Source organism: Centruroides sculpturatus, unplaced genomic scaffold, assembly GCF_000671375.1.
Source record: "Centruroides sculpturatus isolate CEXI.00-Female unplaced genomic scaffold, Cexi_2.0 scaffold1580, whole genome shotgun sequence".
NCBI lineage: Eukaryota > Metazoa > Arthropoda > Arachnida > Scorpiones > Buthidae > Centruroides > Centruroides sculpturatus.
In genome coordinates, this window is record NW_019385721.1 from 33,772 (window position 1) to 59,805 (window position 26,034).

Consider the following 26,034-nt stretch of genomic DNA (forward strand, 5'->3'; position numbering starts at 1 on the left):
GTAAGAGGAATTGCGGTGTTATTTATGGTAAAATTATATTAAAAAATGATTTTTTTGTATGTAAAAATGTGTAAATTTTGTAAGAAATTTTGTTATATGCAATTTTTTTTGTTTTTTTTTTTGTTTTTTTTACGTTTTCTTTACAGACAAAGATGAACACTTCTGATCAACATGCCACTCCGCCTCTACAAAAAGGTAAATTGAATAGAAAATTTTAGAACAAGAAAATTCGTAAATTTTCTAATTTAACTTAATTGGTTTAATGATCGATAAAATTTAATTCCACCCTCATACTAAATTTTGCTGCCATCTACTAGCGCAATTTGAAATGATTTTATTATTAAATATTTAATTTATTTTTTAAAATAAATTATTCTAATTAATTTTAATTAAAACTTAGAGTTTAAAAAAAAACTCGAGGGTTTTTATTTATATTTTTTTAATATAAAATTTTATATGTAAATTGGGCTTCTGAACGTGTTTAAAAGTTATTCGGGAGCTTAAAATGAATTTATTTTAATATTTTTTAACGTGTAAAATGGTGTTAAGTGCGAAGAATTTATAGTTTTAAACGTCGGGATTTTTTTGAGATGGTGTTTAATCGGAATTGGGTATTATTGCACCGGATATAAAATAAATTTCTTATTAATTTAACAGAATTAACGCCCGGTTAACCGGATTAAGTGTCCGGATAATGACTGTCGTAATAAGAGTATTTAGTGTCCAGTTAAATTAGCATCCGAATAATTTAATTCTTAACGGTTCTTAATGCCGTTTAACTACTTTATTTTCTTAGTTTTATTATCAGAAATTTTATTAAGAGTGGAGTTATATTTAAAAAAAATATATATATATTATGTTTTTAATTATCAAAATGGAAGTCGTGTGGATGGAGAGTTTGGTATATATTAGCCTTATAAGCGGAGAATTAAGGAAAGGGGCGAGTAAAACACGTGGAGAATGAGATATTTTAGCGTTATATGCGAAGGTTTTGTGGGGTGAGAAAGGTGAGGAAACGTGTTAAAAATAAGAGGGATAGTCGGAGGAAATCTTAAACGTTAGTGAAATGAATAAAAGCTGATATTTTGGTGGAACATAATCGCGTGTTTGACTGGCAGAACACCAGACTGCGCACACAGTCAACCCTTTACCGATAAAACGTTCGCTTCCACAGCATCACTTCAACCCTTTCGTTACATCAACGGGGGAGGCGTATATAGCTAGGGGGATGGAAACGATGCTTCCCCATCGCGTCAGGAGAACGAAGCCGAACACGCCATCATCGACATTATCTGTCCACTGTCTGCCATTTTAGAAGTCCAGTATGTTTGGCCAAAGAGATCCGTAAGTGAAGAATCTCGCCATGATAAATTTGACAAGAGGGCCAAAATAGGATGGAAATGCAAAGAAGGCAAGGTATGGGCTGCGTAACGCCCATGATATCATTAGAAAAGTTGAGAAATTTTCTAGTACAACCGAAATATAAACCAATTGTTAACCAAGAAAGATATGGCGATGTCGAAGCCGTGGATGTTGGAGGAAATTATCTGGAGCAACAACGATCGTGTTTAGCATGGCGTCAATCGACTGTTCCTCCTGGTATCAAAGGGTTGGCGAATAGAGATGAAGGGATGTACCGGAGAGGTAAGAACTCTTTAAGCACACCATCCAAAAAAACCCACCCCGTTTTGCTTGGACCGGTTTTTATATCTTCCGCATGTTTTCCTTAAGATGATTTTAGTCTGTTTTTAAAGATTACTAATGTAATATCTAGCTACTCGATACACAATGATTTATCTATTAACACAATAGAAGGCATTAACAGTAGCTAGCATGAGTTACATTTTACTGGTAATTTATACAAAAAATTAAAAAAGTATATACGATATTTACATGTTGTTTGTATTGGCGTGGCATTCTACAATTACCATTTCTTCTCTATAATCGGGCATTAAATCAGTATAACTGGTTGTAACTTAAACTACAGTTATAGTTAGACCAAAGAATAGCTTCTTAAACGGTTATAACTCGTTATAAAGGCTAAACTAAGCCTGTTTTTCTATCAGAAGTCCAATTTACGTGTCACACTTAGCTTAAATTAGTTTATTATCAGTAATTTTTTCGACTAGAATGAATTTTCTAAGGCCTTTATATCATTAACTCGCCTTTGAAAGTAGATGCTACACTAAGTAGACTTGTTGTAAATTTAATTATAGTTAAAATTAGTTAAGTTTTATGATTTAGAATATAAGGAAAATAGGATTTGTGTCACAACTATTATAAATTTAATATGCAGATATGTTTTAAGTTTAAGAGTTAAAGCATCTAGAACATAAGATGTATTATTAATGGTTGTCATTTCATTGTTAGCTAGTAGGAAACTAACTTAAGATTATTTGCACCGAGCATGCGTTAAAACGTCACATTATGTACCGGGGACCATCCCCTCTTATTGACATGGGATCTCTATTGGCCCTCCACATAGTCTGTCAGAGGCCAGCATTTCCTTACTGGTTAGAATAGTAAGAGACGGTCGATAATTATGTTGATGTTATGCCTGGTTAGGACAAAGAAGTCGAATCTGCTGCCCTTCTAATAGTAAAAGCAAGTGTTTTAATCATTAAAAGAACACTATAAACCTTATGCATCATTAATTATCTAGATTCGAAACCTAAGACACTGCACAAGTTACCATCATAAGTTTAGTTTCTACACTCAAGAAGGGGATGAAGCATGGTATATTTTAGGATTGTTTATGCAAGAATTAATTTCTTTGTGTGCAAATTTTTTTAAAAAAATTTCAAAAATTAACAAGAATAGACATTTTTATTAAAAGTAAACACTATTACATATAAGTTTCATACAGCTAAATGGCTTAACAAAGTCATATCAGGCATTAAAAGTCTTCCATTTGAGGAAACAAAAAGTTCAATTATCATTAAAAAAATATTTAATTATTAAAGGAAAACATTATTAAAAGCTCATAAATATTCTACTAATCATGTTTAAACAATTTAAAAGATTTTAAGTATGGTGAAACAGGTCCAACATTATATTTAAATGCCATTTTTCGTTAGAAGAGAAGGAAAAAATTCCTTTGTTAAATATAAAAATTCTTTTTTTAAAAAAAAATTATTTATTCAAATTATTCATCAGGACAGTATCAAATCTCACTTATTAAAGTCATTATCTTACATTTTCTCAAATTACTCATCAGTTTATGGAGTTAATGTAAAGAAAATAACTTACATAAAAGAAATTTAATGCTTAGTTTCTAATTAAAAATAATCAAAATATTCATAATTATATTATTTTATTTGCAAATTCTCTTTATAAATCTGTTGATTTTGAACTTTAGCTGTTAAAAAGTTAGCTTTCTGTCAGGTATTTATAACCTATTTATGTTCTTTTTTTTATATATTTACACAGTTAAGGTTCATGGTCTGCCTAAAAGACTCTGTATACAAATCCACTTCAAACAAGAGCAGGGGTCCTATTGTTAAGGATATAATGCAAGAAAAAACCCTCCTTCTTTTGTAAGAGGGAATTTTTTTTAAGTTGAATTCTTATAAAGGGATAATAAATTATTTTTTAATTTAATCGAGAAGAACAGGTTGTCTACTATGATACTGTTAAGTAAAAACCATTTAGTGACATATACTAATTGAGTCTTAAAGATTAATAAGAATTACACTAATTTTATTCTTTTTTCGGAAATTTTTTTTATAAGAAATTCTATGGAAAAACGATTAAAATAGCTAAATTTTTCTGCTGTTTATTCTGTTAGTAAGTTAGTAAGGAGAAGTAGGAAAAGTATAAGGATTTTAATGGTAATTACTAAATTATCAAGGCTTTAATTGGGTTTTTATTAATTTTAATAACGTTTAGATGCTGTAAATTAGTTAAATTGACTAAAAGAATATATGATAGATTTAAAAATTGAACACAAAACGTATTACTTTAAGGAGTGGTCTTATTAGAAGTGTTCTAAAGTATAGCGATTATAATGATAATTACTAAATTATCAAAGCTTTAATAAGGTTTTTATTAAATTTTATAACATTTTGATGTTCTAAATTAGTTAAATTCATTCAAAAAAAAGTAATAAATTTAAAAATTCCTCACAAAACTTATTACTGTAAGTTTGATTAGAGGTGTTATAAAGTATAGTGATTTTAATGATAATTACTAAATTACCAAAGCTTTAATTGTGCTTTTATTAAATTTTACAACATTTAGATACTCAAAATTAGTTAAATTGGATAAAAGAACAAGTAATAAGTTTAAAAAACGCTAGTGAAAGGTGTAAAGATTAACCTGATTAAACCTATCACACTACCGTTTACAAGACTGCATCACATGTGTATTTAAGTACCTGTATCGGTTGTAAATGTAGTATTATTAGAACTAGCTGTTAAAAATCTCGAATTTAATTCGGTTTCATGTCCTAATTTTAAAAAACATCCCGAGAGAATTAAAAGAGTTTTTGGAAGGGAGAATTGAAACCTGGCATCAACACCTTTACTCTTCTAAGTGATCCTAAATCAAAGTTAACCCGTTAAAAAAAGAAAAAAAGTATTAAAGAAAGAACGAAATTGATAGGGTTTTCTTTTTCTTTTTTGCAGTTAAAAGCCCCTCCAATAAAAATAATTACGATTGATGCTATAAACAAACCCAAACAGATATAAACACATATTGCTATTTCAGGGACAGATGCTAAAAACTAAAAACAGAACTTGACAAAAGACAGCGCTTGTATATCAAAAGAGACAACCGGACATCTATTCTTGCCAACAAACAACTAAGTTAAGCAAGTTAGTTGCAGGATAAAAAAGATTTTCTACTCATTTAACTACTGCCCGAAGGTTGAATTTCGATGCCAACAAAGAATCATTTGTCGGCTAACAAACTTATTATGCATAAGGACAACGCCACATAAATATTATGCCTCCTGCAAAAATAAAAATAATAATAATAATAATAAAAAAATAAATAATAATTTAAAATATTTTTTTCTTCCCCCTCCTTCTATTTTAGTTAGTAGAAAGTAATAATTATTTTTAAGTCATTGACCTTTCTATTTAATTTCTGTCATTTTTTAATGCGGTAAACAGGGGTGCAATCTTTTAGAAACATTAAAACGAGGTGTTCGGGTGTGATTTTCGCGTGTATTAAACTTTAATTTAGATGCTTGTTATTACAGTTCTTCGTTCGGTTGTTTTAGTAGTCTAAAGGCATTGTACCTCGATTTACCTTTACACTAAACGAAGGTTGCTTCCCTTTTAAAAGACGTTAAAACGAGGTGTTCGGGTGTGTAGGAAACTTTAACTTAGCTCCTCATTATTAAAATCATTTTGATAGTATAAAATTGGGTTTCATATATCGAAAAGTACTTCGAATTACGTACACTAAAAGAGTGGTGTACGCCCTTTAAAAATGATAAAACGAGGTATTCTGGTATGAAATTTTCGAACGAAATCGCGATATTTTCATTTAATTTAGCTCATTATCATTAAAAATTCTTCACTATTAAAAAAAAATGGGTTCTATAAACCCAACCTTCCCATATCCTGAGCCAATAGTTTAATAATGGAAAAAAATTGTAATTTACATCGTATAATATTAAACCAATTCTGATATATTTTGATAATAGGTCCAGTATCTGGTCTGGACGATAATCGAGCAAGCAGTATCGAGCCTTCACAGATTCATGGCATCTATGGCAATCATGGTAACAGGACCAGTAGCAGTGGGAGTCCTCCAGTATCGACGCCATCTTCGAGTGGTTCCATGGTAGTTATACCACAGCCCATAAATGCTATAGCGAAAGGTCCAGCATTGGGTTCTGCAAGCACCAATGGCACCGGTAGGAAATATCAGTGCAAAATGTGCCCACAGGTAAGGAAGAATTCTCATACTAAAACATTAAATTTGTATTCAGAAACTTTCAAATTGAACTTCCTCAAACAACAATTAGGAAATAATATGAAGTCTTTTGCTTTCTTCTATAACTTTCTTCCCTTTTTTTTTCTTCCCTTAATATTTAGCCCATGTTTCCTTACTACATCCTGAATTATTAATAAAGTTCTTACAAAAAGTTTGAATTATTTATATCCTTCAAATTAAAAACTAGTAAACAATTTTTTATGCGTGATCCCCTCTTCTAATTTTTTCTTATTCTTTAAATATTTAAAAAATAAAGTAATATTATATATATATATATAATTATATTATATAAAANTTTTTTAAAATAAAAACAATTTTTAAATTTAATTTTTTTCTCCTTTCTCCATGCCGATAAACGTTATTTTATTTTATTAGGAGCGATAAATCACATTAATTCACTATTTGCTGTCCGAAAATTACCTTAATTGGGATTAGTTCTACCCAAATATTACGTTTATTAAAAATTCTGCTGAAGAACGAAATTTTTTATTTAAAAAAATCTTTAAAAGATGTCAATCTTTAATAAGATTTTTTAAAAATTCTATCAATTTTTATAGAAAAATTAGGACAGTAAAATTACTTCCACCCCCTAATTTTTTTAAATTTTTTTTTCATATTTTATTAATACGTCACTCATAGTTAGTTAGTTACCCATTTATATGGAATTTCTAATGGGGAAAAAATTGATTTTTTTTCACTGGAAACATCGTAATTTTCATTATTATATCCATTTAAACTGCTTACAAATCAACCATTTTCGAGTAAATAAGACACGAAGACAATTTTCTACTCACGTAAAATGCTCAGAAAACGTATTATTACTAAATTTAAACACGTTTAATTTAGAAAAATCCTTTTTATTTTAAATATTTCCAATTTTAAAACGTGTCTAACAACGAATTTAGTCACGAATCGAACTCGAAAATCGTGGTTTTTCGGCCGAAAATCTTAAGTAATTTAACGGAAAAAAAACCGTAAAATTTATAAATTTACATCCGAATTTTAATTATATAAATTAATTTCAATAAGGAAATTATTTGGGAGTTTAAAAAATTCAAAAAAATAAATAAATAAATAAATAATTAGAAAGAAGACGAAGAAGAAGTCGAGTAAGTGAATATTTCAGTAGACAATAAAGTATAGGTTGGTTTGTTAAATGACTTTATAATTATTCAATGTAAGACAAGTTTTTCTGTAAATTATTAGTAGTAGAGTTATAATTATACGAGTAAATTAGAGTTTAGTTGATCTGTTTTTAAAATGAAGTGGGTCGGAAAACGGAAAAAGAAGTTTTTCACATGATGCATCCATCTTTCTCTCTCTCTCTTTCTCTCTTCACGTTTGTAACGCTTACTAAATGTGGAAAAAAATTACCAGGGGAGTTTCTAATCCCACAAGAATAGTTACGGGAGCGAAAAGGCAGCTGTTTTCTACGAAACAGATGAGAATTTTACGTCACAGAGTGACCAGGCCACACTGTAACTTGCATGGATCCAAAGGCCTGGCTTACTGTAGAAAACTGGAATTGACTCTTCCTGATTTTGCAATTCTTGCAGAAATAAGTAGGGGAAAAACGTTTAAAAAAAGTAGATTTAAATAGGATAGATTTTGAACTAAATTTCTGAACTAATTTTTCAATTTTTCTCGATTTTTCTTGAAGAGTTGTCCAAGATAGACGGCTTCATGTTCACTCATGCTAACTGCGATACTTTTTATACGCATGGATGAACAGAAATGAAATGACTATTCCGGTTCTGGTATCATTATACACATGATGACTATGCTAGAAAGGTTATCATGGGGAAAGGTTACTTTATCAATGTACAAGTGACTAATAAGGCTACTTTTCCGGCTCCGTCTTGATTGCCTTTCCGGTTTATAGAGCAGTCGGAGTTCGGGGGGTTTGGGTTCGAATCTCTGCTTATTTTGGCGATTTTAAGTAGTATAAACTGTTTAATTATATGAATTAAACACTTCTAAGTCCGCTCTCCTTGCTATAATTTAATTTTTTGAGGTTTATGAGGGCAAAAAAGGCAGTATAAAAGTCGCTAACTTCACCAGCGCGCTTCCTAGAATACTAATCTGTTAAAGCAGATGTTTGGAGAATTTATGCCACTTTTTTGTGTAAAAAATTATAAATTATTTATTTATTTCACCTCCGAACGGTTATTTTTATTCCTTTTATCAGAATAAAAGCGGTAAACAATGTTAAAATTAAATTAAAATCGAGAAAACGTTAAGGACTTTATGGCCATTTTGTACTGTTTCTTCGGCTTGTCAGCCATTTTATTTAAAGAAAATAAACCTTAAAACTTTAAAAAGTTTATATTTTATCATCTAAGATCCATTTATTACAGTTTAATTCTCAGATAAAATGGATTTAAGAAGTATATCATGCCTGAAATAGTGTTTAAATTATGAAAGTATTTATATATATATCGAGAATATAATTTAGGTTAATATCATAGTTTTAAAAGTAGATTTAAACCGAGTTAAATGTTCTTTTCATTAAGATATGAACAATCATTTAGTAGTTTTCCTTGATTTAAATATTTAAAGAGAGTTTTTCTTGTGATAAATATCGTAATTATCGAAAAAAAATAACTTAATTTTTCTTCGAAAAATAAATTATATCTTTAAATATCAATAATCGTTCGCGTAGTTTCCTGAGTTTTTTCGGTTGTTTTTTTTTTCTTCGAGAAAATTGCAAATAAAATGTGAAATTTTCTGTAAACTTTAACAAAGACATCAAATGTATTTTCTACGACGAAATTTTCACTCGATTATCAGGAAATTTTCACTAGAATTTCGTCATAATCGAGTCAAAATTTCGTCAGAATTCTGCGCTTTATTATTCAATTTTACACCTTTTTCTGTTAATTATAATGAAAATTTTAGCGAAAATTTAATTATAATTAACAGAAAAAGGTGTAAAATTTAAATATTTAACTAAATTCTGCAGAAATTTTTTAGTGCTATTTAATAATAATAATAATATTATTATTATTATTATAGGAGCTTAAATTTAAGTGAGAATTCTAATCTTTCTGTTGCTGTTTTTTTAAAGAAAAATTTATTTAAAATAAATATTTTGATTATTTAGTTGAAAATTAAGGTTTTAATTCCAGATATATTTATTTTTATATCTAAAAAACCATAGGCTTTAAGGCATCATTGAATTAAAGCATAATTCTCTTCTGATCCGACTTATGCGTTTAAATTGAATATTTACTTGTTTTTTGTTGGTTCTGGAAGAGTTTTGGCTGTAGATTTTCAAGTTTTTATTATAAATATTCTTAAAATTTAACTTAGAAAAAGAGAGAATGCACGAAGTTTACTAGATGCTGATTATGATCTACAACTAAACTGTGCAGAATATTAAGAATATTGCAGTACGAGCGCGTAATATTAAGTAAATTTATATTTTTAAGACATAATAAATATATTTTTTTCGTATTTTCATGACTTCTAGAACACTTTAAGCAACATAAATAAAAGAAAAACTTTCATTTTTCTACCTTTTCAAGTTCTTCTCCATAGGAGATGATGATAAAGTTTAGTGATTTATTTCCCATTTTTCGACTTATTTATTGCCAAAAATTAAAAAAATTTTTGATGGTTTTGATTCTTTATGCATGTTAAGTTCTTTATTTAATGTAAGAATTGCTTCTGATCTTTAAATTTTGCTTCAAATACGTGTCAAGATATGAGAAAAATGAAAGATAAAGTCAGTATGTAAGGACTTTACAATCTTTACATATTAAGATTTAAAGTCTTTGTATATAAAAACCCTTTCTAAATAAATTAAACTGTATTTTGCACGTTTACTGGTTTTTCTATAATTCGAAATTTGAGTGCAAAATTGCTTGAACGGTACTTGCATCTCTGAGTACTTGCTTTTATTTTAGATGGAAAAATCTTATAATATTTAATAAAATTTTCATTAAAGTACAAATAATACATTTAATATTAAAGTTAAATTAGATTTTATCAACATTTCCAATAAAATATTTTAAGAATCAATTACTTAAAAACGCAATTTAAAACCGAAATCTAGCATTTTTTCTATGGCATTTCCTTGAAGAGGATCTTTTACGAATGGGATTTTTACACGTAAAAGTATTTAATATCAATTATATTTTCCATTTTTTTAAAGATAAAACGAAAATTTAAGCGAAATAAATTTAATAATTGATATATAAATTATAATTGATAATTGATGAATTGTAAGAAGATTCATACATGAGTGTAAACTTATTATTATTAAAGAATAGAAAACACTTGTAAACTCTGAAGAAAATCCTGTTAAATAAATGGAATTAACAATTCAATTTTTCTTAAAAGTTAATTATATTTATGAGAAACATGAAAATTTTATAGAATTTCGTTGAAAATTTTCGCAATCTTTTATAATTAAGAGCTTGGATAGATCTAATTTTTGAATGATAAAATGCTTATGTTTTATAGAAAACGAGGAGAATTTATTTAATATTTTAATAATAATTTAAAAAAATATATCATTTTAAAAATTTTATAAAAAGTTTACTCTTATTTTATGCAAATATCTAAAATTTCCAACGAATTCTTCCATTAACTTTCCTATAATTCTGTATAGATCTAGGCCTATAGGCCACATCCAAATTTATACAATTAACGCTTCAAAATATCAGTTTTATATTCTATAAAAATTTAAGTTAATTAATTTCTATTCAATTCCAATTAAATATTGGCAAAGTATAATTAAAAAACCGTTCCAATTCTACACTTCATAAAGGCCATTCTTCGGCAGCCAAGAACCAGGATTCCAAACCTTAACATCATTTAAATATATGTAATTATAACTATAAAATATTAAATAAAATTAAATATTTATGCTTTTTTTTTTAATCGTCGAATCCACCAAGCAGGAGTTATTTAAGAATAAACCATGAAAATTTGGTGTTTGGATCAGTGAATCCATAGATTTCTTAGTAATGGAAATTACGAGTTTTGATGTCTTTTAGCCTTTAAATTTTATGAATTTTATAGTGTTTTGGATTGAAATGAAGCTTCTGATGATTCATAAGTATAAAATAAGTTAGTAGCTAACACAGAAATGCTTATAGGCCCATTGTTTTCTTTCGGTTCGAGTGATAATCCATAGAGCGTAAAATTAGAGCTTATATTCCCTCAGGCATTTTTTTATTAACAGAAGATTTGAGACAGAAAACAATGCTTTTCTTTAAGTTATCCGACGATGAAGCAACGACACTATTAAACTTTGTTAATTTATATTAATGAACTGATTTATTCTAGATTTTCCGCTTGGCATCTATACAAATTCATTCGATGATTGATAATAAAAGAGCCATTTTCTTGATGCTTATAACATAAAAAGATGAAAGATAAACATTTAAAACACTCCATCTGTTAATTATAATTACAGATTACGTCTTATATTATAAGAAAAATAACAACGTTTATTCAGAAAAAAAATCTAGAATCAGGATCGGCATCATTAACAAACAATGCACTCTATCGCCATTCTAGATCCTGTGTTTGTATATTTACAAATTATGCAACACAGTAGCTATTTGGCATATATTCTGAGTCATTTTTTAAGGTAAAAAGCCTTAATTTATTTAAAAATTGTAGATATAAAGGCTAATTTTTAAGTACCGTTAAGCGGGTTGTTGACATCGCTAGTACTTTAAATGCTTAAAAATTAGCCAGTTTATTATTATTTTAGTATAAATTAAGGCTGTTTTAGTTTGTAAAAAAGGTGTAAAATTGCTTCTAAATAGCTACTGTGCTGTGTAATTTACAGTTATAGACGTAAATAAGGCTTATAACTACTAACTAAGAAGCGCGAAATATAGTTTTTTATAACGATTTTTAGGCGTAATTTTATTTAAAAATTAAGCAGTTAATTAATCCTATTTTATAATAAATAAATTAATAATTTATTACAGAACTTATTAATTATTAATTTTTTATCGTAGAGTAATTGTAGAATTTCTTGGATATTTACCGAAAAAAACAAACTTTCGACAGCAATTTTTCTAAATTTTTTATTTATTTAGTCTAATTAATAATTATATTTTAGTTGTTTTGGAATTTTTACTTATTTTGAAAGATATAAATACAAAAATATGTGGTCGACCATGAACAAATTCTTTAAAAATACTGCTTTCATTCCGTCTTAGTCAAAGAAATGGACCAATGATTCTCAAACTTTCTACACTTCTTTAGTCGATTGAATACAACTTAATGATAATCGGAACTGATAAAGAATAAAATAAGAAAGTTTAACGAATTTTATTTATAAATAAAAATACATTTTTCTTATTATTTTTCATGCAAATCAACAGAAAAATCTCCCAACTTTTGTTGCTCATTTTACTGTTTTCTACTTTAAAATTTACGTTTAAATCAAAAAATAAGCTGCCAAAATCTAGAGAAAAGGATCTAAGGATGTATTTTCTTCATTAATTATTCTAATTTTTCAAAAAATTCTTTAATTTTAAAGGCCTCTTTCATGCTGATGCAAGCTGAAAAACTAAGTCCTGACATAAAAAAACTGCGCGTAAAATAAAATCCTTTTGATTTTATGGAAGAAAAATAGCTTTATTATCAAATTTACATGTTTATAATAAAATATTTACAAGAATATTTCGTAAATTCATATATTTACGACGCGAAATTTAAGATTATTCCCACCCTAATCTATGAGTATTAATTAATAGAACGTGATTAAAGTAAGCTACACCCGGGCCTATAATTAATTATCATAGAGTAAAGTAGAAAGCTTCAATTAACGATTAAATATAAACCAAAGAAGAGTTATTTATATAAATATTTTAGTTATATTCACTCAATGGGCTATGAATTATATTAAAAGAATGTAAAGTTGGAGCTTATCTCTCGAATTTCCACACCTTTATAACGCATTACTTAACTAAAATAAACTGTAAAAACTCATAAAATTTCGTCAGTAAGGTGTGTCTGACCGAAATATTATGTGTTAATTAGTTATTTAAGTTGTTAGGAGCCTTTATGCAGTTATATAAAACGAATCTAGAGCATTAAAAGTAGAATTTAATTTATATAAAATGAGTTTAAATTTTATTAATTTAGGGATATATTTTATCAAAATTACAGCTTAAAATATTGAAAAAGCACTGTTTAAAGTCATATCTACGGTCTTCTGCGGTTTGAAAAGTTTTGATATCTTTATTATCTGCAGAAAAATTCGAGTAAAAAAAGGAAATTTCTATTTTTTTCAGGGGGAAAAAATGGAGGAATTTAAATGTGTATCTTGTTTCGAAGATAATTTTAAATGCAAGGAGTAATCATCTTCCGAGTTTAATTTTCTTATTAGTGTTTTTTAAAGAGAATCCGAGTTAACATCTTGATAACTAGAAGCGATTATCTCTTTACAAGAAATAAGGAAGTAATTTTTCGATTTAAAAAAAACAGGGGAAAAAATCGTTTTTTTAGATATTCATCTTTTACATTTTTCTAACTTCTCCCCCTTTTCATTTCTTGACTTTAAACGAATTGAAACAAGAAATTTCTACTTAAGACCTCGCATTCCTATACTTAAGCTGACAACATTGTTGCTGGAGGCTCTTGCTATTGTTTATTTGTTTTCATTCTTAATAATTGCTACCATCGCCTTTAAGTCTTCGGATTTGTTTCGGGGTTGTTAAGAGGTTGAGGGTCATATCTTCCGAACCAATGGTCCAATTCTATTGAAAATTTCTGGAAACATTTCCGTTCCGTACGCAAACCTCCCTGCAAAATTTCAGAAATTTTCGACAAAAAAGAGAGGAGTTATTAAGCTTCAAATTGGGCGGAAAAAAAGTGTCCCCCGCAGATACACACGCTAACATCCGTACACAGAGGGGAAAAATCCCCGAATTTCTTCCATTCCTCGTGATTTTAACATCCCCAGAGTTCATAAACGTAAAAATTTTAGGGAAAAGGAGTCATTTTTTGCCATATTTTTCCGCTGTAACAGAATGGAAGTAAAATAGCTTATTTATTCTTAACCCCAGCCTTTTTTTATCGCATTAAATTACTATAAAAATATAGTTTTAGATATTATAATTCGGTTTTTTCGTTTATTTTCTTTGACTTTTTAAAATATTCTTTGATATAAACAAGACAAAAGAGATTTTTCTAAGCGACGATTTATCATAAGAGACATCTGTAGCATAGGGTTTCTGAGATAAGAATGATATTCAATCCTTAAAATTGTTTTCCAAGATATTTTATAATTTCAGATACATTAGCAAATATGGTTATTCTAACATCTGCACATAAATGATCCTTCATAGATCCACACAACATTCACTTACTGATGGAGATGCTACTCTTACCAATATTTCATCTTTGACTACCGCTACTATTCTTGCTTATATTAAAAAGAATATGCTGAATTATTATATATCTAGTGAATATATATATAATATAGTACTCAATATAAATCTATAAACTTAATTTTTTTTATTATAATAATTTTTATACATGATTTTTACCTTGCTTCTTCCTATTGAGTGTAGGCATTCCGCTTGCCAAAAAATCGCATAAATTACGAAAAAAATCAGTTATTTTATGTGTTTTAAGTTATATAAAAGCATAAATTCTTATAATAATGCGAATTTAACATGAAAATTTTATATTAAACTCGAATTTTTTGAGTTTTTAAAGTAAGAAACCCTTTACATTTCGCTTTCAAAATTCATATAAATATACAAAGATAACAATTATTTTATATATTTTATAATGTATAAAAGTATAAATTTATATAAAAATATGAATTTAAAACGGAGATTTTATGTTAAATTCGAATTTTTTTTTGAGAAAAGAGTAAGAATTTTGAATTAAGATTGAGTATTGTTCTACTCTTCCTTTGTAAGAAAACAGGCTTAAAAATACATAAATGGAAATATTTTATACATTTTACAATATACAGAAGCATAAAATTTCATACAAACAAGAATTTTACTTTCAAATTTTATAATATATACGAATTTTTTGAATTAAGATGAAATATTTTGCTTTATTTCGCTTCTAAAATTAGTATAAAGATTCAGCATTTCTTATGTTTCGCTTCCCAAAAAGTCGCATAAAAATACAGAAAAAATTAATTATTTTAGGCATTTTATAAAATGTGCAAGCATAAAATCCTATAAAAACACGAATTTTACATGAAAAATTTATATAAAACTGAATTCTTTTGCTTCTTAGAGTGGGCATTTCCTTACATTTTGCTTTTAAAAGATCGCATAAAAATACAAAGAACTCGTCTATTTTATAAATTTTATGTAACACAATCCCTTAAAATTGCATTAAAAAACACAAATATAACATTTAATTTCGTATAAAACAAGAATTTTTATATAAATCACTGCAAAGTTTAAGATGCAAACCATAGAAACTGACGTATAGAATTAAACTCTAATTAATTAATTAAAAAAAAAGAGGGGAAAGATTTAAAGTGTTGTCCGTTTTAAACAGATCGAAAAATTAGTTAAATAAGATAAAATTAAAGAACGGGAGCCATTCTTAATTCTTTTTTTAAAGTTTAAAGTATGCCTGGCACAGGTATCATTGTATAACAGTGGCTCATACAAAACTTTTAGAGGTTAATTGTTTTGGAATTCGAAAGAACATTTAAAAATAAATTCCGTGCGTGCTTTAATTAACACAAATTGTTAAAAAATAATTGATGAGTATATTAATAATTTTCTAAATATTAAATATATATAACTTATACACCACACACTCATACACACGTCTTAATTATATCATCTTTCAAACTTAATTTAAATAGGAGAAATTTGTTTATAAATATATAAATTTATAATATTTTATAAAATTTCCTTGACTGATAATTTCCTACAATATTTATTGCATTTATTAATTAAATTTTAAGAATTTAAAGCTTTTGATATGAAATTTTTATGATATTATTCGCTTCCTTCGTTTGACAATTGCATTTTATAATCATTTAGATAAATTAATTTTGATTTTTTTAACGTAAATTTGAGATTTAAAATATTTAAATTCGAATTTAATCATGTCTTAACGTGGACAGAACCTGTCTGGCCTACGATAAAGGCATTTTCTGTCATGCCAACTTTGTTTTCTGCGCCATAATTTCCGAGTTTATCTCGAAAAAATTCGTATAAAACCATGATATTTTTATTTTTTTAAATGTTATAAACTTAAAAATAAATTATATAATGCAATATTTTTGGAAGTTTTCGAAGTCCTCTTCACACTTAGAAGATAACAATGAAAATATGTCAAGTGCATTTGTTGTAGCATCCCATTGCTTTAACAGTGTCTGTTGTCCAATGATCTTGCCAATTTTCGTAGGCTACTTTCCAAATATATCCTAAGCTTAACTCTAAAAACTTTAAAAATCAGCTCGTAAACTATGAAACGTCTCTGTATAACTACAACTGTTATAATAAGAACTTAAAAAGTAAAGGCAAAAATAAAAAATTAATCATTACTCTAGTTTAAAACAGCCAAAAAAATAACATAAATACGTCTTAAACTTTAATTTTGAGCTTAAATATTCGTAAAATTAATTATTTTTACTTAAATTTGCACTTCGTCTCTAAGCTCATTTTTCTCCATAAAATAGCCGAAAAAAATTAATAAAATCGACTTAAAATACAAAATGAACGATTAGAAATTTAAATTTATAACGTATTTCATTTTCAAAATTTAAAAAAACGGTCAAAAATAATCCGTTAATTCAAAATATCACATAATGTAAATTTCAAACAATGCTTTTGTATTTCTATAGGAAATTAGTTATATTTATTAGTCTTATTCATAAATATTCCATCTTTATTATTTAACTATTTAAATTTTTTGTTATTTTTTCATCTTTCTGCATAACTTATAATATATATATATATACATTTTTTTCATTGTATAATTAGCTGGTTATTTATCACGGAAGCGGAACTTCTATACTTTCTGAAAAAAAATGAAAAAATTCTAGTAATATTATCTTAATTCTGCACTTCGATTATATTAATTCACGCCTATGAATATTTTATTATATATTTCCACCATTAATATGGCTGTGGTGATATTTCTTACCCCATTATTTTTTAAAAAATAAATCACCTCATTTGATTTTTGACAGTTTTTCTTCCTTTAGAAACTTTTTAAATTATTATTTATATAAAAACTTCATAAAATAATATTCATTTATTTACTTTTCTTTTACGTTTTTTTGGTTAAATTTCGTTAAATTCTTACCGTTTTTATCTAAAAAAAATCATATTTTATGCTTAAAATATCTATTTAATAACTGAATTATAATATTTCTTATATAAAATTTATTATTTTTAATTAAAATTTTAACAATTTCTATTGCTAAAGGCAGTTTATTATTATTTTTTTACTATTTTCCATTCTGATTTTTATCCGACTTTTAAAGTGTTAAAAATCATAATTTACACGTAAAATTTCGCTTAATAATTAAATTTTTATGTTTTATGCACGAAATACTTTACTTTCAATTAAAATTCAAATATTTTAAATTAAAATTTAATATTTTTCAACTGCATCTTACTATTATTTGAATGTATAACGCGCTAAGAACATGATCGAAAAGCGCTAAAATTGAATAAAATATAAACATTTACGTAAAAAATCTTTACTTTTCTGTTAAAATAACGTTTCCTAATTAAAATAATAAAGTTTTTTCGTATAAAAATACGTAAATTTTTTTTTATGATAAAGCCTAAAATCCTAGTTCTAAATTAAAATGCAGCTGTTACTTACCAACTTAAAATAATTTTTTTAAACTAGATTTTTCGAAGTTTTGAAACTTTTTTTAACCAATAAAATATTCGAAAAAAGGTACCTTATAATAGCTGTTGTTTGTTTTTATTACTATTTATCACGCATGGATTAAGAAAATAAATTAACTATTACATAGAACAGTTCTTGGGTTTGTTGATATGAAACAAGCGCCATTTTTTATTTCTGTTTAACGTTTTTTTTCCTGAATTCTAAACAAAGAAAAACGTTGATCGAGATAAGATTTTCTTATCCAAACCGCTTTAAGTGACACATATCGTGATATAAAATAACCAGAATGGATTATCTGCATCACATCAGTAACCGAACAAAAGCACGATTATCAGTAAAATATATTTATATAGATCGAAAAATGATAGATTTCTAGTTAAAGAAACCAGGTTTCTGCTTAAATATAATCATGATTTTAATTGGCATTAACTCAATTAACGGAAAAAGCCTTACTTATTATTTTTTTTTTAATGGTGATTTACAGTTTGATAGGTAAACGTCCTTCTTCCATTCGCTCTTATATTTTGAGTTTTATATGATTTTAAATCGAATATTTTTATAGTTAACGAGGAATTGATGGAAAATTATAAATTTACCACGTTCTAGGCCTATTTATTTTTGATCATTTGTAATGTAAAATGTAAATTTTGTGTATTGAAGGCGCCATTTATGAGCGCTTCTGTAAGCGGTTAAGTTAGAAAAAGTGTTTGAAAAATCGCTAAAATTTTCGAGTTTTTAGCATTAAATTTCATTTATTTTAAAATTTTAACGTGTAAAAATTGTTATTTTACTAAATATTTATCAAAAAATAGCATAAAAAAAGCCGATTTTCGAGTTTAAAAACTCCATTCTTTCAGACGAATTTTTAAACATATTCGACTTTCGTCGACGTTTAAACGTGGAAAAATTACTTAAAATTACTAAAATTTTTGCAATTTTTAATTCCGAATTTATTCTAGTTTTTTAATTTTTTTTAAAATACTTTTATTAATAAATCTTATTTTTATAATTATGTAAAACAGCAAAAACGTTGGTTTTCTGAAATGCAATTTCGTAGAGTCGACAGATAAAAAGTGAAGTAAGAAAGTCCTAAAAATAAGAAAATAAAAAGGAAAAATTCTATCAATTAACGAATAAAACTTGGATAAAAATAAATTCCATAACTAATTGTCCCTATGTGCTATTTATGAGACAATTTGCTTTATTGAATCGCTAACTTCCGATGTTTTATGAAATTTATAGCATTCTACTTCCATCTACTTAATAAATTATCTCAATATAATTTTTTACGTCACAGTAATTAACCCCTTCATATAATATTTCTGCATCTACTCTTCAGCATACAAGTTAATAAAATTTATTTAAATTTTTTCATATATTCTTAAAAATTGAATTTTTTAAAGCGAAATTAATTCAGATAAAGGCCTTTAACTTTTTAAAACGTCTTTCTAACGTATAAAAATGATAAAAATCTCGATAAATTTAACATTTTTTAACGTAAATTTTGCTTAAATATTTAATTAGGTTAGTCGAAATTCTAGAAAAATGCCTTTTTTTTTATGAGATCCGAATCATTATTTAAAACAAAGAATTGATAAACGAATGTTTCTTGATGTTATTTATACGCTGCAGACCTAAATTTTAGGAATATTTACCGAATTTTTTTATTGTTATTATTATGTATGTTAAATTAAACTAGATTTACTCAAAATTTAAATTTTTAATAATTTTTTTCCCCTTTAAACAAATGTAAAATTAAGTCGGAAAGATGATAAATCCGCATCTCAAAAAAACTCTTCCAGCATCCGCATCCGTTGATTAAGGGCAAAAATCATTGGATTTTTATAAGAAATTTTGTGTTATATAAATAAATTCTTATAGAAAAATGTCTATAGTTCTTTAATTAAGTCGTTTTTTAAGTAATTTTCCACTTTTTTCGGACGAATTTCGTGTTGGAAACGAGTTTCGGTGTAGGCTGAGAATGTGTGCGTATAGGATATAAATGAACAAACTGACGAGTTTTTAAGCTACTGCATGCATTATTTTTCTTGATATTTGCTGGAAAGTAGGTAGGAAATATCGTAATATATAATTTTTTTTTCTTCTTGATAAACTACATTTAGAATAATTCCTGTTTATGTTACCAATTATATTATGCTGTTAACACGGTGTAAAATATATTTACAACTTAGTTACAAAAATTTCTATTGTCTACCCCCCTTTTTTTCTAGTCCATCATCGTGTTTATTGTAGTCAACTTTTGACTTTTACGACTTAAAATTATTGTTCCTTTGTTTAAGAAGTGATATATTTTAAGATCTGTGATATTTATGTATACAATTTGTTTGTTTCTTTGCATTCATTTGGGCTGTAGACTTAAATGTCTACGTTTATATGGCTCCTTAACCACTACAATGGTCGCTTCCTTACTTAAAATTCGGTAGGATAAGCGAATTAAACATAATTTTCGGCAAATCTATCGCTTATAAATCGATTTTTTTTTCGCCAATTTCTAAGCAAATTGCAATTTAAAATTTTAATTAATCACTTCTTTATTTCTTTAGTGGATCCTGAAACGTTTCTTTGCTTAAAAATTAAATTTCATAAGCGAATTAAGCATGATTTTCAGTATATTTAGCGCTTATGCAATGAATTTTTTACCTAATATTCACTATATAAATTCATTTATGAATTATAAGAATTTGATTAGTTGCTCCTTAATTTCTAAACTGGCTTCTGAATTGTTTCTTTACATAAATTGGATGTAAGAAGCGAATTAAACACACTTTTCTACAAATCTGTAGCTTATAAATCAGTTTTTTTTCCGTGAATTTACTAAGAAAATTGCATTCTAAAATTTAATCCAGTAACTTATAATTTTAATGATGATTCCTTAACTTCTTCAGTGGCTCCTGAGATGTTTCCTCGCTTAAAATTATATTTAATTTTAAGCGAGGAATTTATATTTAATTAATTTTATATTTAAAATTATATTTAAACACTATAAATATCATCCATAAATCAAGAAAGGCAAGATCTAATTTAATTTCTTAACCTCTTCTTAGCTCCTTAACTTTTATAGTGGCTCCTGGACTGTTTCCTTGCTTAAAAATTAATAAAAAAAGCAAATTAAACGAGATTTTAAACTGTTCCCTCACTTAAAAATGGATAAAATAAGCGAATTAAAGCAGATTTTAAACTAAAGAATCCCCTGTAAAGCCATTCCTTTCACGTATCTCTAAGCACATTCGAACATAAAATTCACTTATAATTTATAAAATAAAGTAGATTATCACAACCTTTTATATATATTTAATGCTTTAACACGTCTCCTGTAAGCATTCCAACACAAAAGATTGTCAAGTTGTATCAGTCGATAAAGTTATCGATAATAACCAAGTTCGATTTATATCTATAAATAGAACGTTACGTTATGGATTTATAAGTGAATTTATTGGATAATATATAATAATAGTTTGGAAAATTTTATAAAATATTTGTTAAAAAATCGATTAATTAATGAATTCTCTTTAAAAATTCCGTAGTAAATTTGCTTAATCATACGAAAAAGTTAAATTTTATTGCCAAGTTCAGGGTAACGTTTGGCAAATTTACAGAAGAAAGTTTTTAAAATAGACCATTTAAATCTATGTTTAGTCGGTATTTAAGCATTTATCCAATAGTTTAAATAGTTTAAAACCTTTTAAATTCAATTATATTAGCTTTAAAATATAATTTCTACAACCATAAAAATTACTGTCATTCATCCTCCATGTTTTCTATAATTTTTTTTTATAGTTCGAATTCTTATTTATAAATTTTATTTTATTATTTTCGTCTTGTTTATTTGTAAATAAACCTAATTTTTTAGTAAGTTTTTATACGAAAAATTTGGAATTTCTCCGTCTTCTAGAAAATATTTTTTGTCTAGAATTCTTCCACGTCTGGCGTAAAATTCGATCATAGTAAACTAGATGTAGCCCTATATTTTTTAAGTTACTAGATGACTTTTTTTGTTCCCAAATTTCTTTTTTTTAAAGGGGTTAAAATTTTCATTATATCCCTTTTGTTTTCTCTTACAATAAACAATAATTAAACCGCAATGTGTAGGTTCTCCATTAACTTCTAAGCTGGAGTTTCCGCTTGAAATATTTCTCAAATTTTACGAGCCATTTTTCTATCCCCCCTTTAAATTTATTTATTTATATATACAAGAAAATCATTCGTCCATAGATTTTTATACGAATTCTTGAAAGATTTTCTAAGTAAATATCATATAAATATATATTTATTTATTGTTTTGCTACTTAATCGCTATGTTGTTTTCTCTAATTTTCCACGCTGGATGGTGTTGTTTGCGCTCATTTTTCTCCATTTTTTTCGACAAATTAAGCTATATTAATAACTTAAATGCCTTTTTATTCGTTTGCTAAGGCACAAAGATTCCTTGTTCTATATTTCCTCTACATAATTTACTTGTTATTGCTACCATTCTATCCCCTTCTTGCATGGTTGAACACCTTTTTTTTAAATCAAGATCTAAGGCTTCTGACGGCTATTAAAAAGTAATAAACCCGTAAAATCTTTATTAAATATAATTTTATAACGTATTTTTTTATCTTATAAGGCTCAGTTGGGGGTATAAATGTCACTGTTTTTACTATAAAGTCGCTAGCTATATGGCGGTTTTAATGCGGATTTTTCAAGTTAATTACTGATAAAAGTTGGGTTTAAATTAGTTTATTTTAAACAGGAATTAATCAAAATATTAATTTTCTAAGTGTCATTAAATTTATTACATGCTCCGCTGGGATTCGGACCTATCTAAATTTGTTTGATCGATTATTGAACCTTTGGAGTGTTCAATAACCGTGTTAATTTAAGTGCAAGAATAACCGATATTCTACTTATTTAACCAATCAGCATTAAGATAACATCACAAGCAACTATCCTTTTCTCCCCCCCTGTCATCTGTTATAACAAAAAAAAAAAAAATACAGTTTGATAGACGTGCTCTAGACATACTTTATTAATTGAAAGACTCATTTATAATTGTGTTTACCTAAAAATAATTATGTTTTATGTAATTACAATTAAATTTATATATAAAATTTGATCTTAATAACATTAGCAATCGATATAAATGTGCGATAATTAATTGGAACAGTTGAAAAATTTGGGTTTACTGTGCGACGGTTTAAAAATAAACACGCACTTTGACCTCATTTTTTTAACGGATTTATAAAGCCTGTTCCGTATTTTATAGTATTTTTATCCACTTTAGATGGATAGAAAAATAAATATTTTCGTTTCCAGTAGGAAAATCTACAGTAGTTTCCAATTTATTCGCCTACGGTAGCCTGGAAAATTTAGTTAATGATATATGTAAGTCGCACCTTCATAAAAAAGAAGAAGAAGAAGAAGGTAAAAAGAAAAGAAGTTGTGTATCAACTGTTGACAAAATTGGTTTAAAGTTTGAATGAGATCAACTTGGAAGCGGTCAAAAAACTTGTTGGGTAACATTTCTGCCCACTCCTCGAGAAAATTTAAGATCCCTCCAGGCACTCATCAGCTTTGGCTTTGCATTGTTGGTGTGGGAACCAGACACTAGCTGGTTGTCTTGTCTACATTTGTTCTTTTTTTATTTATTTATTTATTTATTTTTTGTAAGGTTCCTTTCCGACACTTTTGCATTAGAGTCGACTTGACCACTTGTTTGTATTGACCAAACGCGATTTACAAAATCACGAGCGTGGCTCTAAACCGACTTGCAAGACGTTTAGAAAGCGTAGATCTTGCTACTTTAACGTTATTTTTTTCTTGTTTGTCTGCAATTTACGTCACAGTAATTAACTCGAAAATAGCTGAAATATTCATTGTCAATTCTTGTTTTGAATAATGGGCATAATTCTTTTCGACAATGAAGACTGTTTTGTTGTAAGCATCCTTTGGAGAGAAAACCTTGTCTAAGCATCCTTCTGAACACTCGAGTGCACTATCTGTTGAACAATAAGTCGTTTTAATTGAATTCTTGAACATTCATTCCAATACATTGTTAGATTCTTGAACACCTTTCTCGAATGTAATTCCATTCATTCCCTCTTCTCTCTCTGATAACCGAATCTTTGTAAGCAAAAAACAATGGACCAATTGATAGAAATTTATGCATTTTAATGCTTTTAAACACTTAAAAAAAGTCCAGAGGAAACGTGTTTAATATACAAAAACTGTAAATAAACACAATAAAACAATAAAGAAAAACTGCATCGTTGTACAAATCTGTAGCATACTTAGTATAAGTTTTGGCAAATGACAAGAGAACGTCTTAAGTAAAGAATAAATGATTGTATGGCGTGTAAAATGCAATAAAATTGCTCACGACATCTGTTTAACACACAATCAGGAATGAGGAACAGAGATAAGAACAATGATTATGTACAAGATATAAGTAATAGCAAAAAAACAAGTTTTTTAAGCTAAGTTTGAAAGACTTTTTGGCATTATTTATAATATATATAACTTTCAATACATCAAAAGATGTTGTTTCTTTATATATACAGCATGTGTGTGTGTGTGTAAGTGCGCGCGTGTTTTCTCTTTGCTACATTTTGCAACTGTAAAGTATTTCACGGTCAGAGATCTTTGTCACGATTGAAACGTCGGCAACTCAGACGTCTTGCCAGCACTATTTTCGGAATAAAGTGTTTGCAATTCGTCTTCGTATGGTTATAGTTGTCTTCGGGTCGCGTCAGAGACTGAACGCTATGTTAGAATAACATATTTCTATGCCACAACTGCTATTCGAAGTCTTCCTTTCTATCCACTTCTCCATCCCTTTGTATCGCTTTCCTGCCGTTTTTCCTCTTATTTTTTTTTAACTCTTCCGCACTAAATTTCGGTTTTTTACGTTGTTTAAGATCTATAAATTTTCATATTTTTCAATTATTTCTTTACGGGACGAAGCACTTTATTTATTTTATCCTCCCCATCTTATCGTCTTTTCCATAAGTGCCCTGTGTTTATCGCTTAAAATATTATTTTATCGATCGTTTTTTAACGATAAATTATGCATTTTTATACTTTTAATTTGTTTACGTTTATAAATTTACATATTTTTGATGGGTTATTGATAAGATAAAACGCTCGATTATTTTCTTTCTTCGGCTGATCCGATTCTAATCGATCTTAAGTGTTGCTTGCCATTTTTAACCATAATTTAATCAAGTTTCTGTATTTTAATAATTTTTATATATCTAATCTGCTAAAATCTACGATTTTAAATGATTTTAAATGAATTTTTCCCCCTAAAAACCACTGTTTTTACTTGATATAATCAAATTGATCTCGAAAGTTTTCTTCCATTTTTATCATAACCCAACCGAATTTATTCTTCATAAAGTGATTTATTGATAAATTTCCTTTATAATTTTACTTTTTTATTCGACTAATTTGCGTATTAATAAAGTTTAAGCATACAAATTCAGATATTTTCTTAAATAATTTGCTGTAGGATGCTTTGAGATGACACTCTTTTTCCTTAATTACAATCAAATTTACACCAAAAAGTTTATTTTATTGCTAATTAAGTGTATCATCCTTACAATTTTTACATGGATAATTAAGTTTTATTCATATAAATTCATATAATTTAAAGATTAATTTCAATATATGACTATATTAGAGCAGGAACCTTAAGCTATGAGAAATAAAAATATTGATTATTTTAATGTTAATTTTTAAAAATTAATTCTAATTAAAATTATTTAACTAGCTGTAAAATAAATGAATTATTTTCATTAAATTGATGCTGTTTAATGTTGAAAGGAGTAAGTTTATTATATTAATACTTTTATTTAAAAGACTGTTGACTGAAATTTTCTTTCTAACTTCTTCTCTGTTTTGCTTTTAAGTCAGAAAAAAGAATTTGTATATATGTATATATTTTTTAAGAAGCTTTAAAATTATTCTTAAAATTAGAGAACGAATTGCACTAATGATCGTTTTTTTTAACACAGTAATTAAATTTAATACTTCAGCATTTGTGAATTTTCTAGTTGCAGCGCTCTTTTTTGAGAGATTCGGATCAAATGTTTTCCCCAAAAATTATAAGAAAATAGGCAAAACAACTAATAAGTTGTTTTCAGATAATTCTCAAAAGAACTTATCTGCAGAGATCAAATTATCGTCATGTCAAAGAGAAAAAACTTTTTTGCTTGGTTTTTTTTCTAATTGAGAATTAAAAAATCAAATATTATTTTT

At 26.9% G+C, this 26,034-nt stretch overlaps 1 protein-coding gene across 5 annotated transcripts in view; it reads left to right on the forward strand.

The window, feature by feature from the left end:
• Positions 1 to 26,034, forward strand: part of LOC111641525 (zinc finger protein rotund-like) — an 87,543-nt gene that overhangs the window by 24,071 nt on the left and 37,438 nt on the right. For 4 of the 5 annotated variants that reach the window (XM_023387699.1, XM_023387700.1, XM_023387696.1 and 1 more), the window contains exons 3-4: positions 147 to 195; positions 5,654 to 5,898. In XM_023387699.1, the coding sequence (XP_023243467.1) occupies positions 147 to 195; positions 5,654 to 5,898 (294 nt within the window). Of the gene's footprint in view, positions 1 to 146; positions 196 to 968; positions 1,645 to 5,653; positions 5,899 to 26,034 lie in introns of those variants that run through there. The other variant, XM_023387698.1, reaches the window with a different exon arrangement.